General features: G+C 41.4%; 1 protein-coding gene across 1 annotated transcript in view; it reads left to right on the top strand.

Moving 5' to 3' along the window:
• LOC138010371 (guanine nucleotide-binding protein-like 3 homolog) overlaps window positions 1-7,592 on the top strand; it is a 381,170-nt gene extending 373,578 nt beyond the window's left edge. The window contains exons 4-8 of the mRNA XM_068857302.1: window positions 1,306-1,388; window positions 2,743-2,850; window positions 5,307-5,441; window positions 5,513-5,549; window positions 7,010-7,592. Coding sequence (XP_068713403.1) covers window positions 1,332-1,388; window positions 2,743-2,850; window positions 5,307-5,441; window positions 5,513-5,549; window positions 7,010-7,077 — 405 coding nt within the window. The 5' untranslated portion in view covers window positions 1,306-1,331 and the 3' untranslated portion in view covers window positions 7,078-7,592. The remainder of the gene's footprint in view (window positions 1-1,305; window positions 1,389-2,742; window positions 2,851-5,306; window positions 5,442-5,512; window positions 5,550-7,009) is intronic.
• The last annotated feature ends 6,446 nt before the right edge of the window (window positions 7,593-14,038 follow it).

The following is a 14,038-nucleotide window of genomic DNA, read 5'->3' as shown; positions in this document are numbered from 1 at the left end:
GTACAAAAATGAACTCCTTGGTTAATTTTTAATCTGGGATTAGCGTTAATCGGCTTTTGAACAACCGGGTTAGGTGATAAATTATATGTTATAACCGGTAGCCTGAAGCCTGGTTAGCGCTAACCAGGCTTCAAGTAACCGGCCCCTGGGCCCGGTTGTTCGAAAGCCGATTCACTCAATCCAGGATTAGCGCAAACTTCTGTTTCTTTTTTTTTGTTTTGCTTGTGCTTGTTTTTCAAGATTGACTTCTTCTAATGTAAAGTTTTGCCGAATATCAGCGTTAAACAGCATTAGGAGTAGAGAAATAAACTCCTTGGTTAATTTTTAATCTGGGATTAGCGTTAATCGGCTTTTAAACAACCGGACCCTGGCATATCCAGTCCACAGTATTCAGTTGGTCTTTGGGTGCGTTCTTGTTCCTACAATGCTTTCCATTGGACGAGAAACAGTTACACTTCAGCAAATGACGTAACTGATAAGAAACTAAGGGCGCCTTCGATTGACCATATTCCGGAATAGGAATACACGGAATTGAAGTTAGAAACCCTTCGTGTTTACGAAGATTCATATTATAATTGTCAAACATCTGTTGAAATGACATTTTAAACATATCTTTATTATCCTTGTTGCTTTAAAACGCCAGACATAGCGTTTTAAATCATCACTCCACGCATTCTTATCCCGGAGTAGGGTCAATCAAACGCACCCTTAGTATCGATTTCGAAACGGAAAGCAGTCAGTGATTTTGTTGAATAGCTCTGTTTAACCCTTTCACTGCCGTAAAATCCGTTGACACTTAAGATTTTACTCTGTCTAATGACAGAAGATTTTACTGTGTCTAACGTCAGACGATTTTACTGGTCATTGGGGAAGCCGTTGGCGGTGAAAGGGTTAAACAATACAAGATATTTTGGAATATATTGAATCACACGAATTAAACTCAATTTGGAATGTGTTTTTTCCTTGTTCTTTCATTACATCAAAAAAGTTAAGAAATCGATCCCGGTTTACTCGCTTCGTGCTGTTGCTGATATCCACTCAACCATCAGGGTAGAATGCTCAAGAACTGATAGACAACGAGTAGTCTCTCCAGTTATTTGTGGCGACGTGAGTCATGCGAGCGGCGATGAAGCCACAAATCCTCAAAAAGATAAGGATGGGACTCGTGGCTTTGCTTCTCTCACGACTCGCACTGCCACAAAATGCCGGAGAGCCTGCTTGCAGGTTATCAACTGCTGAATCTAATGCTGATTTAGATAACGCTGCATGAGAGCAATCCGGTTTTTTTTTCACCATATGTGACAGGTCAGCACCCCTCAAGTGAGGATGCCATGGTTCTGGAAGCTGGTATGCCTGTGGATTCAGCTGAGATAGTGGAAGAAGACATGGTGAGTGCCAGGCAAAAGAGCCGCTTGAAACGTAAAGTCTATGACCACTTCTCTACGACATTTGAAAGCGTTATTAACGGCTTGTGTTGGTTCGAGAGTGTCAGACTTTTTGGGTGATATACCATAGGCACATTTTTATGAAAGCATTGTTTTTTGTTAACTGTGGTTTACGAATATGTGGTGTAAGGTTTTCAAAAAGAACCGTTATTCCAAAAGCAGAACAGTTTTCCTGAGGTTGCGTGAAAACCAGTCCACTTTAGTTTTACTCGTCATCGGGGTATGCATTTTTACTTATGCAAAATAGACCATCAGTGTTCAATTCATCATTTCCGTTCATTTTGCTAGCGTAAGTAGGACACTGTAAGGTCCCAAAAGATCGTTTCGTTTCCGTTGAAGCCTCAGATGCGTCTTTTCAGCTGAGGTGGAACCTTCTGTTGGCTTTGGGTTGTTGAATAACGATGTCTACCAGATGTAAATCACACTGTACGGCGCATAACTCAACAGGCCTTATTGTTGTGAATGAGATTACAAATGTTAACCTAGGGACAATGTGTCCCGCTGGTTTGCGGGTTCTGCAAAGTCATGCGCCTACAAATTTACTAATGGAACTATAGGTGTTTAAACAGAGTTAACTGAATAGAGTGTTATTTGAAGTTCTAGAAATCTAACACTTCACATTACACTCTATTCAGTTAACTCTGTTTAAAATATACATGTAAGTGCTACGCGGCCAACGTTTGTGTAAACGTAACCTTTCCTTGTATAGGTGTTTAAGTTGTACTGAATGCGTCCTTGGGAATGACGGGAAACTAGTTACTAGGCAACGGGTGAAAGGACAACTGAAAAGTCAGAGTCTGTTCTTGGTTTTCACATGATGTCACGGCCGCCATGTTGGAGTCCCCAAACAATGAAACGGCCGCCATGTTGGAGTCCCTATCCCATCCTTTGGGAATTGAACTCTATTGTTATGCAAACTTTTTCTTTTTTTTCGTCGCTGTTGATCACGTGAGTGAAACCCAAGCATTGCATTTGACGGCACTGCCCGCTGGAGAGAGATTTATCTGGTGGACAATCCACCATTTCAACAGTCGAGGCCTGTAGTTGGCTATTTAGACGCTACTGTAAGATTCGATCTTTCATGTGGCGCCGTTTAGTATGATGTCCAAGGTGGCCACATAACTTTGCATAGCACATCAGGGTGAATTTTTTCTGGTGTTCAATTGCTCGTCTGGGTTAGGGTATGCTTGTATTTTTTTCAGAGGAGAGGCTTGGGGAGGCACTTACCTATCGAGTCGATGATTTGTGTTAGAGTTAAGAGACATAAATAAATCATCAATTTTTCTCATACACCAAGGATTCTGATGAAGAACAAGAAGAAGAAGAATCGGATGATGACAACGACATTAATAACGAGCGCGAAGAAGAAGAAGGAGAAGAAGAAATGGAAGGCAGTGACGTGGAGGTACCACTGGACAAAGTAACGCTAATGAGTTCTTTCTAGAACAATTTTCAAGTTTGAACCAAAAGTAATTTCTACGATCGCTTTGGTTTTTAACTGCTGCTCCAAAGTGATTGATTGAGACTTGAGGACGTTCGCGCCAAAATCTTCCTACGGTGAGATTTTCTTCATCTCTCGCCTAGAGTTAGGTCATAAAGTACTTACTCCAAAAATGAAAAAAAAAATTGGGGGTCACCGACTTTGTTTCGGAGAAAATGGCAGTGGAAAAATGCCTTAATTTCGAGAAATCGGTCATAATAACGAGATGTAGCCTCATCTGCTCATCCATCGAAAATCATATAAATAAACTGTTAAGAGTGAAGGTTTCCGTGCATAGGTGTTTAGGAGTGGGATTTTTAGATAATTGCATGCCCCTAGGGATGTCGTAAACAGTAGAGTTCATCCTTGACGAGCGTTTTCGTAAGCTCTATCCGTTGCAACCACTACCGGAATTCGATGGCATCATATTTTGCAGATAGTAAGTAAAGTAAGTGATTCAAGATTTTAAAAAAATAGAGGTCACCGATGATCTAAACGAGTAAAATCGATGTGATTTTGCAAAGCTCTATGAAAATTTCGTGAATCACGTTTTTGCGTGACCTGTCGAGGAAGGACTGGAACCCAAGAGAGGATCGATCGTTGAAGGGATGAACGGTTTTTACCCCCAAAAAACAACTTTCTCGAGGATACCAACGAAGTTTTAAGCAGGCGTCATCTTCATTTTGTTAGTGTTGTATAATATCTCTCCATTGCCGTCATGCTCATCTTCTGGCGTGTGGTTTTTGTGAAATTTAATCGCTGGTTGTTTCCACGCAGGTTCGCACTATTCAAGCGGACGAGGAAGAAAAAGAACTTCAAAAACATTCATTCATTTTGAACTTAAGTTCGTAGGGTAATAAAAACATTTTTAAAAAAACAGCCCCATTAAATTTACGCAACGGTTCGTCCACAAGTTTTCCAAACTTTCAGCCACTACTCGATCAGCTACCTTTTCCAGAGCTTTTTCATCCCCCCGCTCACTTCTCTTTAACGTTTCGTGATGATTCGGAAATAAATGTGCCATTCTTTTGCCGGCCTGGAATTTTTGTCCCGGCGTTTTTGTTGCCATGTTATTTTAACTAATGCTTGAAAAATATATATGAAAGTCGAGTGGACTAGTGCACGACTGATAAAACAACTCGAATATCAGTCGTGCAGTAGTCTACTTGACTTTCATCATTTTTTTTAATCAAATTTTGACTAATCGCGATCTTCTCTGATCCAAAGCTGTGCAAGACTTATCCTCCACGGTTTTTGCAAAGGTTTTAAAACCTCAACTTCACTAATGCTCAAAGTAATGCGTGACATATTACAGTCGCGTTACCTGCGCAGTAACGTTGCGAACAAGCAATTAGCGCGAACGTCCTTATAAGCTTCGGGCCAGTTACTCAACCTCCTTATGCACTAGTTGACTGCACACCCTCCTTATCGAACCTTGGTCAGATAGGGAGATAGGAGGAAGATAGGGGTGTGTAAGCATCAGCCCCGTGGGATGATAGGTAAGATGTGTTTTGCTTCTCCCCCGCCCCCTCCCGGGGGAATTGACCGAGATTAAAAGAAGCGAGAAGTAGAAAGCGGCTCAGCTCTGAAGGTGCTGATAATAATTTTTAGGGCTATCGCTTTTCAACAATGCTTTTTCACGAGATGAAATTCATATTCTTGCAAAATGTAATCATCCGCAGCAATTTTTATTGAAAGAAAACCAGTTAAAGTATTATCTTTTTCCTGAATGGTTTTTTTTTTCTTTTTAAATCCCTTGCTAATTTGTTCCCAGAGGGAGTGGGGATTTGATCACAAGATCGGGGCTGGAGGTTTTGCTGTGACAGGAACCTGAGAAGGGCTTTCCCCAATCGTTGTCTGGTCGGGGAGGGGGCAAGGGGATTATCAGTTGACCAGTGCATGATTTAGTTTGATTGTTTTTTTTCTCTGTCCCGATTGGTCAAGTCACGAACCTTCAAACAGGCCCTTGGTTTGGGTCAAAATGGAGATTAGTTAAATGCTCAGGAATTGGTGCCACAATCCTATTATTAGCTTTTGGCGTTACGCCATTTAGAAGAAGACAAATATCCCCGAAGAACGCTGACATGTACTTTAAGTTTGGGCCTCCGATGTTTATCACCTGTCCTCCCTAAGCTGGAGTGCAGCTAATCAGTTGCCACGTAATAGGCCATTTCTGAGTTCATGTCTGCCTCTTCTTCACAGCGAGACTAAGTGCAAAGTTTTTGTAATGGTAATTAGTTCTACTTTACATGTAAATGAAAACTAATTTTCATAAGAAAAACTTCGCACTTAGACTCGCTTTGAAGAAGAGGCAGATATGAACTCGGAAATGGCCTATTTACCCTCTACAATATTAACGTGATTGCGAATTTGATTTTCAGACCCAGAAAGATAACATTACCGTCCTTTTAAAGACAGAAAAAGCCGTCACGCAGTCTCTTACAAAGACCGAAACCGGACTGAAAGCGGACGAAGTCAACGAGTTCAATTTGCAGTCCAACAAAGAGAGGAAAAAGGTAGGAGCCAATGATTTGTTGCAGAAGAACTCGATGACGAACTAACTTTCGACTTTTTTGATTGGTTCTAGTTTTTTAAGAAGCAACAAAAAGAAAGAAGAAAACAAGGTGAGACGGTCAACGTTGCCCTGGCAAAGGACGTGCTTTGCACAGTGTTAACCCTTCGACTCCCAAGAGTGATCGATATAAATTGTCTCCTCACAGGCTCAATACATTGTTAAGCAAACTGATCCCGAGAATAAAGAAATTTATCACCAGAGCTTTTTTTGGCTAGATATATCATCAAAATTCCCACAACTGAAACAAAAAGGAATGCATGGCCGTCAGTTGGGAGAATTAATATTCAGATCTTTGGAATTAAAAAGTCCTTTAGTTCCACCAAGCGCCGTGGCCTCATGGTTAGTGCGCTCGACTCCGGATCGAGTGGTCAGCGTTCGGGTAATGGCCAGGGACATTGTGTTTTGTTCTTGGGCAAGGCACTTTACTCTCACGGGCCGGCGAATGTAATGCTGGGTGGGGGTAACCCTGCGATGGACTTGCATCCCATCCAGGGGGGAGTAGAAATACTCCTAGTCGCTTCATGGTACAGTAACCGGAGATAAGCGACAGCAGAATAACTTTTTTTCTTGAGGATTACTTAAGCCAACGCAACCAATCATGCGGAAACCGCGGTTTCCAAACAATATCCACACATTGTTTGGTACATCTACATCTACATTTTCCAGCACTCGGGAAAGTCCTTTTTTGACTTGTGACTGTTTCTGCTTAGGCGGTCTCATACACCACAAGCCTTTTTAGAGACATCATCGCCAAGCCGGCCACTTCTGCTGGAGAGAACAGGACAGCCACAACACCGGGAACTTTATCCCCTACTCTTCTCGAATAGTGCATGGGTTCTTTAACGTCCCACAGGGAACTTATGAACATAGAAGATATTTGTGAGACGGGGCCTAAGGTTTATAGTCCTTATCCCAGAAGACTTGAAAGTCTAACCATTTGCAGATGAAATTACAAAGGCAGCACTTTCTCCTCAGTTATTTTAAGATCCTGAGTGTTGATCCGGCCGGGGTTCGAACCCGCGATCTCCCGCATGACAGCCCGATGCTCAACCAACTGAGCCACCGTTAAGCATCTTGAGACCATTTATGTACTGTATGCTTCTGTATTTCGGAATTTTGGCGCTTATTGTTTGTTGCTAAATCACTTCCTATCCACACTCGTTCGTGGTCATTAGTCTATGCCTATCGCCTGCGAGAGAAAGGCTGCAACCGGCGATGGAAATGGTAGAACCATTTCTGTTACGACTAAGATAACAGCGTGAACATCGCAGCTCTTATCCAAATAGGTAGAACGTAGTACGTGCGCAATCGTGGGTCGCAGTCGTTTCCATGGTAATAATGTCTTTTGTGGAGCTTGAAATGGGAACTTGAAAAGACGCATTCGTTTTGGGTGGGTCTGTTATCCTTTGCCCATAACATAGCTCTACTCGCCCAAAAGTGAATGAAACATTCCAAAAATATCTTTATCGTGGTGATTTGCATTAAGAGTTTTTTTGTCTTCTTTGTCAGCGGTGAGCAGTATCGAAGCCATGGTAGACAGCGACGACGCCTATAACTTCGATACTGACTTCAGTTAAAACGAAAGGAACAAGCCATGATCAGTGGAGCAAATGAAAGAATGTTTGCTGGTTTGAGCATTCCACGTGATATTGACACCAAAGAAGGCCTTGAAAGAGTACGAAAGCCGAGTGAGGACATAGATTCCAATGAAATCGTTTGCAACAGGGATCTTTAGTGACTGTGAAAGCGAAGAGTAGGGTCATTTTTATGGGCGGCCGTCACCGCCAAAAATACCAAGTTTGTCAAAGGAATATAGCAATGTGAATTGGTTCATTGGCGTAGTGCAGAAGAGACTAAATGAGTTAGAAATGATGCAGCCTAAGTACTCGTGTTGCCTTTTGTCAAATGGTTCAGTCAAAAAGTAAACGAACTAGGAAGATAGATATTAAATCGTCTAGTCATTTCTGTTAAAACGGAAGAGACTAACTAAAACCGTTCTATGCAAGTAAAGATCGGTTCATCTTCCAAACGCGGACTGGTATAGTGTGTCACCAAACGGTCCGGTGTGATGTTAATAAATGGCTTATCTTAACTTGACGTGGTTCAGTCCATCGATGTTCAGTGTAATATGAATCGCTTTAACGAAAGGTCAATTGATTTAGTGTAATTACAAATGCTTTATCGAGACAACAAATGACTCATATGGTATGTATATAAATCCACCTAACATGAAAATGGTTTATGCAAAGTACAAATGGTTTATCTTGATGTGAAATGAATTAAAGAAAAAAAAACACAAGTGGTTCAAAGTATCGGCAAATGATTCAATGTAATCTGAAACGGTTTAACAAACGGACGATTGATTTATGCACTAGTCAGTGGAAAGCCCCGCACCCCCATACCCGGGGAATAGCGGGGCATTAGACCAGGCCTGTCTTCTAAATGAAGCAAATTCCCCGCTATGCGGGGCAATTTCTTACGTCAAAACCAAACTTTTCTCCCCCGCACCCGGGACGATAGAGTACTTCCAAAACTGTAAAGCACAATGTTGACCAAAATTAATGTACTTTACGAATTTTTACCTCAAATTAAACTTTGACAAACATGAAAATCAACAATGCAGTCCATTTCTCATAAAGCCCGAATAAATCTACCTTGAGTCACAGATTTGGCGTTCGAAACTTTACAATCACTGGGTTTAGCACAGCCCCGAAAATGGGAATAAAAATACCAGTTTCCTTGGTGTCAAAACCATTAAGATAACAACGACATAAGTCCAAACATGCATTTGACGAGCAGCTTAATCTGACAATATTCCAGTTATTTGCCCTCTATGCGTAAGCATACCCAATCTAAAGTGTCTAAAGTACACTCAACTGACTACAACGGTTCACTATCACAACAATTCTCAAAGAGCTATACAAATTTCACTAAGAAAATGGCTAATTACCAAAATTATATGGCCTCATGATCCAGCTACATTTTGCAAATAACCAAGAAATTACCAAGGTAAGAGAGTAAATCCCCTATATGGAACGTTTTCACTCACTCTTACATGGTGCCCAGTTCTTCCGAGGATGTTACTCGCGCGATGCGTGGACTGCCCAAGCGATTTTCTCGAAAACTACCTGAGAGAAATTTTTTCTGCACTCTCAGCTGTCTTTTTGTTCGGCTGGGCCTTCGTTTGCTTTGTGCTCTTAGGCTGTTCGTTATTTTGCCCTTTATTCGGTTTTAGGGAATTTAATACGCAAACATCAACGGCAACGGCAACAAGTACAACGGCTGTGTAGGCGAGGGTTATAATTCTGTTCATTTCATTGCCGTTCTTTACAAAACAACAACGCGAAATGACCACATTTTGCATATTCGAGAACTTTAACCAACTTTAAGAATTTCTTTTCGAATTTTGACGCTCACATATTCTGTTTGGGATATTTCTGCCAGTGCTAGATAAACTGAATGCATCTAGATTCGTAGGTTGAATATACATGTAAAGTCGTTTTTTAATCGACGTTGCCTCCGACGTTGTTGCCATTTTTCCTTAAACTGCTTTTTGCCGCCTTAGCGGCGAGCGTCTATCTGCACTTTCGACCACCTGGTTGCGTTGTGTTTCGGCGAATGTTCGCTTAGCACTCGTGTTTCTACTCATTTCTCTGCCGTCCATTCAGTTGTTATTGTTTGTGCAGGGCAAATGTGTCTCTTATTTAAACTCCTATTAAATTTTCGAAATGTATTAAAACATAGCGAGAGCCGAAGCTACTTTGCTTGTAATTAAAATATCAAAGAAGAAATCCTCACAGCGTTGAAGGTTTTCCTTCGATTTGAAACTAAAAGAAACAAAAGATAAACAAATCCTGCTCGAAAACATCCACGCAACGCGCGAGTAACATTCGAGAAAGAAATGGGGACCATGTCTAAAAATAGCTTAAGAGGGATTACCTTTAGTAGAAAGCCTATACGGGGTATTCTCTCTCTTACCTTGATAATCTCTTGAAATAACCCTTCATCGGTAACAAATTTTGAAACTACTCTGAAAACTATTGCAAAGAAAATAAAAAAAATCCAGTGAACTACAGTAGACCTTTGAAAGAGTCCTTGGTAGGAACTTGCATGTTCCACCATTACGCAGACCGTGGTATGTAATGTAGAAACTCAAAAAGACGAAACCCATCGGAGGTAACATTTTCAAGGTTCATCTCACAAAATCATAAAGTAGTGTCACTGTCACCCTCTATGCGTACGTTCGCGTTGCATTCCAATGGAAATACAGAGACAAAAGGTCAACGCTATAAATAAATCGCTAATCAAGTATAACTATAATCTTTGTCTAATTCTGCTACAAGAAATGATAATATTTACAGATTGAACCCAGAATTTAACTGAGAGCCCATTCCAAACATGAAAAGAATGGATTTTAACTTGACTCAGCCGCCATTTTGAGAGCCAGTGATCTCTGCGTGCCTATTCAAGTTGGCGTCAAAATGCAAATCCCCGTCTAAGCCCCGCTCAAGGTCCCCGTTCGCCGATACTTGCGCCAAATGCTGTCGAAAACCCCGCATACCGTGGCAAAAGTGACAGTCCAAAACCGCTGAAATCCCCCGCTATTGCCCCGTATTCCCCGGGTATGGGGGTGCGGGGCTTTCCACTGACTAGTGCATTAGCGTAATCAAAAATGGCCCAGCGAGACAACAAATGGTCTGAAAAGAAATGAAATGCTACAGTCCACTAAGAAACGAATCGCCCTAATATGAAATGGTTTTCCCTAATGCGAAATGAAGTAGAGAAAAGACAAATGGTTTGGGGCGACCACAAACGATTTACCCCTTTGCGTGACATAAAATACCTCGCCGAACCGCCAAAATTACCAATGTGAAATGGAACAGCCAAATGTCAAATGGAACAGCCAAGTCTAAAATGGAACAGTCCAAACGCAAGTGGGGCACGGTATCGGCAAATGATTCAATGTAATCTGACACGGTTTAACAAATTGACGTTTGATTTAGCGTAATCATAAGCGGCGCAGCGAAACAACAAATGGTCTGAAAGGAACTCAAATGCTACAGTCCACTAAAGAAACGGATCGACCTAAATATGAAATGGTTTATGCAAAGGAAAAATGGTTTTCCCTGATGCCAAATGAATTAGAGAAAAAACAAATGGTTTGGGGCGACCAGAAACGATTTAACCCTTTGCGTGACATACAACACTTCGCCGGACCGCCAAAAATACCAATGTGAATGTCGAATGGAACAGCCAAGTCTGAAATGGCACAGTCCATGTGGGGTCTGACGTCAAGAACTACTTAAAATTTGGCGCGAAAGCAGCTTGTTTACAACCGGGATTTCGCCTGCTCTTTGTACAGTTCGGTAAGTTTGCTTCTGCTGATTTTCTGTTAAAATTATTTACTGCCTTCATTACAGAGTTTCGTCGTCATGCCTAAGGAAGCATTGGTAAATTAAATATTAACAGGAGCTCATGAGCTCCAGATATCAACTGTAGTTAGGATTGAAATGTTTACACACGCAATTGCAAATGCATCATCGTCTGCCATGATTCCTCATGTGGCAGGGTTTCCACAGTCTGACTTGTTTCGTTGAGCGGCCTTTTCGCTGTAGACACTGGATTTTATCGGTTTACTTGAAAGTATTATGATCTTGGAACGAAATGGTTCGATCAATCGGTCGGTGTCACTGACTAAACTAAAGCTAAACATGATCATGATCTTGACTGTTTCGTCACACGTTTTATTCTCGATAGCTTCTGTTTACGATTATGTCACCTTCCAGCTCTATTCACTTATTTTAAACGCTACATAACGGTGTAGTTGTTTGAAACAAAAGTATAAGATAAGATTTGATAGCGGATCCATCAGTTCACGGAATTTGGTATACCGGTAGTAAGATCACCCTGCGAGCAGAGCCTCCTTTTGTCTTTTTCTTCACTGAGGAGGAGAAAAGTAGGCTCTGCCCGAATCGCGTCAACTCTTTGAAGCCGCCGCAGCCCGAGCTTCTGGACTAGTCAATCTTGTTTTCTCTCGTCAAACCGGTTATTCCATTGCGAGCGTCCGTTTAGTGACAAAACCGATGGTTATAATTGAGCCCACTGTACCATGAAAAACCAAGATAGCGGCGAGATCTGGCATATTAGGCTTGGGTTCGAGACTGTATCCTGGCAACATGCAGCGCATATTCAATAAAGATCTTACTCGATTCACGCAGAGCCTTTCTCGAGAACGCCAAAATCGAGCAAGCAAAAGAAAGGCTCTGCTTGCAGGGTGTAGTAAGATAAGAAACGCAAGGATTGAGAGGCCACACTGATTATCTTCCTGTGTGAAAACATGTATAGAGCCTCTTGCCCTTACAAAGAGATCTATTTTCCTTTTGGTGGTTGAAATATTTGAGATCATTTTTGTTATCCTCGAACAAAAATTTCCCTCAAAAAAAAAAGGAAATAAAGAAGAAGAAGAAAGAAAAAAAAACCACAATATTCTCCCGCAAACAGTTCTCGCATGGAAGTTGAAAGATGTGAAAAAAGAAGTGAAATAAAAGTCAAAAAAGGTATTCTGTACACTGGAAATCGTAACAGAAGTTAACCTTGGCTTCGCTTTCTCAGTTAGGTGGTCAGTTGGAGTCTTAGATATGCTGTAATGTGACTACGTGATGCAGTTATGAGCTAGGCTGTCAGTCCTTATTTGACTTTGTGACTGCGTACTGCATTTCGAGTCAAAGATTGCTCACCATAGTCTCCAGTAGCGCAGTAGTTACAACATCCGACTAGATCAGTGAGGGTTGTGGGTTGAAATACCACATGGAACTCAGATATTTCCGATTTCCAGTGGGGATGTAATTGCATCATATAACCATATATTGGGCATTAACCAAGCCCTCTCCCTTGTGTCATATGACGCGAGGTGGAGTTTGGGGTCTGGATCATGTGCAAACATGCTCTTAAAAATCGGCATAAACTTGATTGCCTCTCCAACATTGACTTTTCTCGTTGACAGCTTTGACACTGCGTATATGGAAGGGAAGCAGCAACTTCTGACGGCTTTACATCAAATCACCGCTGACTCAGAAACAGTTGGTGGTGATACAATTCCCGATATGGGCTTGGTAGGGTTGAAACTGGAGACCCTCGGTGAGGCCGCCCTGCTAAACGGTGACATTTCTTTAGTAGCAATTGACTTGATTAATCAAGCGCGTCAATTATGTATAAGTTCTGGCGCCTATTCATCTTATCGTTCCTACGAAGCTCCTGTTTTACGACAAGAAGGTCGACGAGGAAGACCAAAATTTGATATTACAGAAGAGCAGCTGCTTTTCTTCAGAGGTATGTTAATATGGAACTCATCTCAATGTATAAATCTGCATTTAGTAAAGTAGCTTATAGGCAGGTACACTTAAAAATAAAAATAAAAAACCGAGAAATATTATACATTTTCCAGACTGGCAACCCAGTAATTAGACTTTTTGAGGGGAATATATACGCTAACTCCCAGATACAGTGAAGAGTCGCCTGACTTTATTTTAGAACCACATCTTAAACCAGCGGCCCATGTAGTGTTTTGGTAGGTTTGCAATTGCAAAAAGTCTAATTACTGGGTTGCCAGTCTGGAAAATGTATAATATTTCTCGGTTTTTTATTTTTATTTTTAAGTGTACCTGCCTATAAGCTACTTTACTAAATGCAGATTTATACATTGAGATGAGTTCCATATTAACACACCTCTGAAGAAAAGCAGCTGCTCTTCTGTAATATCAAATTTTGGTCTTCCTCGTCGACCTTCTTGTCGTAAAACAGGAGCTTCGTAGGAACGATAAGATGAATAGGCGCCAGAACTTATACATAATTGACGCGCTTGATTAATCAAGTCAATTGCTACTAAAGAAATGTCACCGTTTAGCAGGGCGGCCTCACCGAGGGTCTCCAGTTTCAACCCTACCAAGCCCATATCGGGAATTGTATCACCACCAACTGTTTCTAAGTCAGCGATGATTTGATGTAAAGCCGTCAGAAGTTGCTGCTTCCCTTCCATATACGCAGTGTCAAAGCTGTCAACGAGAAAAGTCAATGTCGGAGAGGCAATCAAGTTTATGCCGATTTTTAAGAGCATGTTTGCACATGATCCAGACCCCAAACTCCACCTCGCGTCATATGACACAAGGGAGAGGGCTTGGTTAATGCCCAATATATGGTTATATGATGCAATTACATCCCCACTGGAAATCGGAAATATCTGAGTTCCATGTGGTATTTCAACCCACAACCCTCACTGATCTAGTCGGATGTTGTAACTACTGCGCTACTGGAGACTATGGTGAGCAATCTTTGACTCGAAATGCAGTACGCAGTCACAAAGTCAAATAAGGACTGACAGCCTAGCTCATAACTGCATCACGTAGTCACATTACAGCATATCTAAGACTCCAACTGACCACCTAACTGAGAAAGCGAAGCCAAGGTTAACTTCTGTTACGATTTCCAGTGTACAGAATACCTTTTTTGACTTTTATTTCACCTCTTTTTTCACATCTTTCA

The sequence above is a fragment of the Montipora foliosa genome, chromosome 7 (assembly GCF_036669935.1).
Source record: "Montipora foliosa isolate CH-2021 chromosome 7, ASM3666993v2, whole genome shotgun sequence".
Classification (NCBI taxonomy): domain Eukaryota; kingdom Metazoa; phylum Cnidaria; class Anthozoa; order Scleractinia; family Acroporidae; genus Montipora; species Montipora foliosa.
This window is presented reverse-complemented; position numbering and strand designations above follow the sequence as displayed.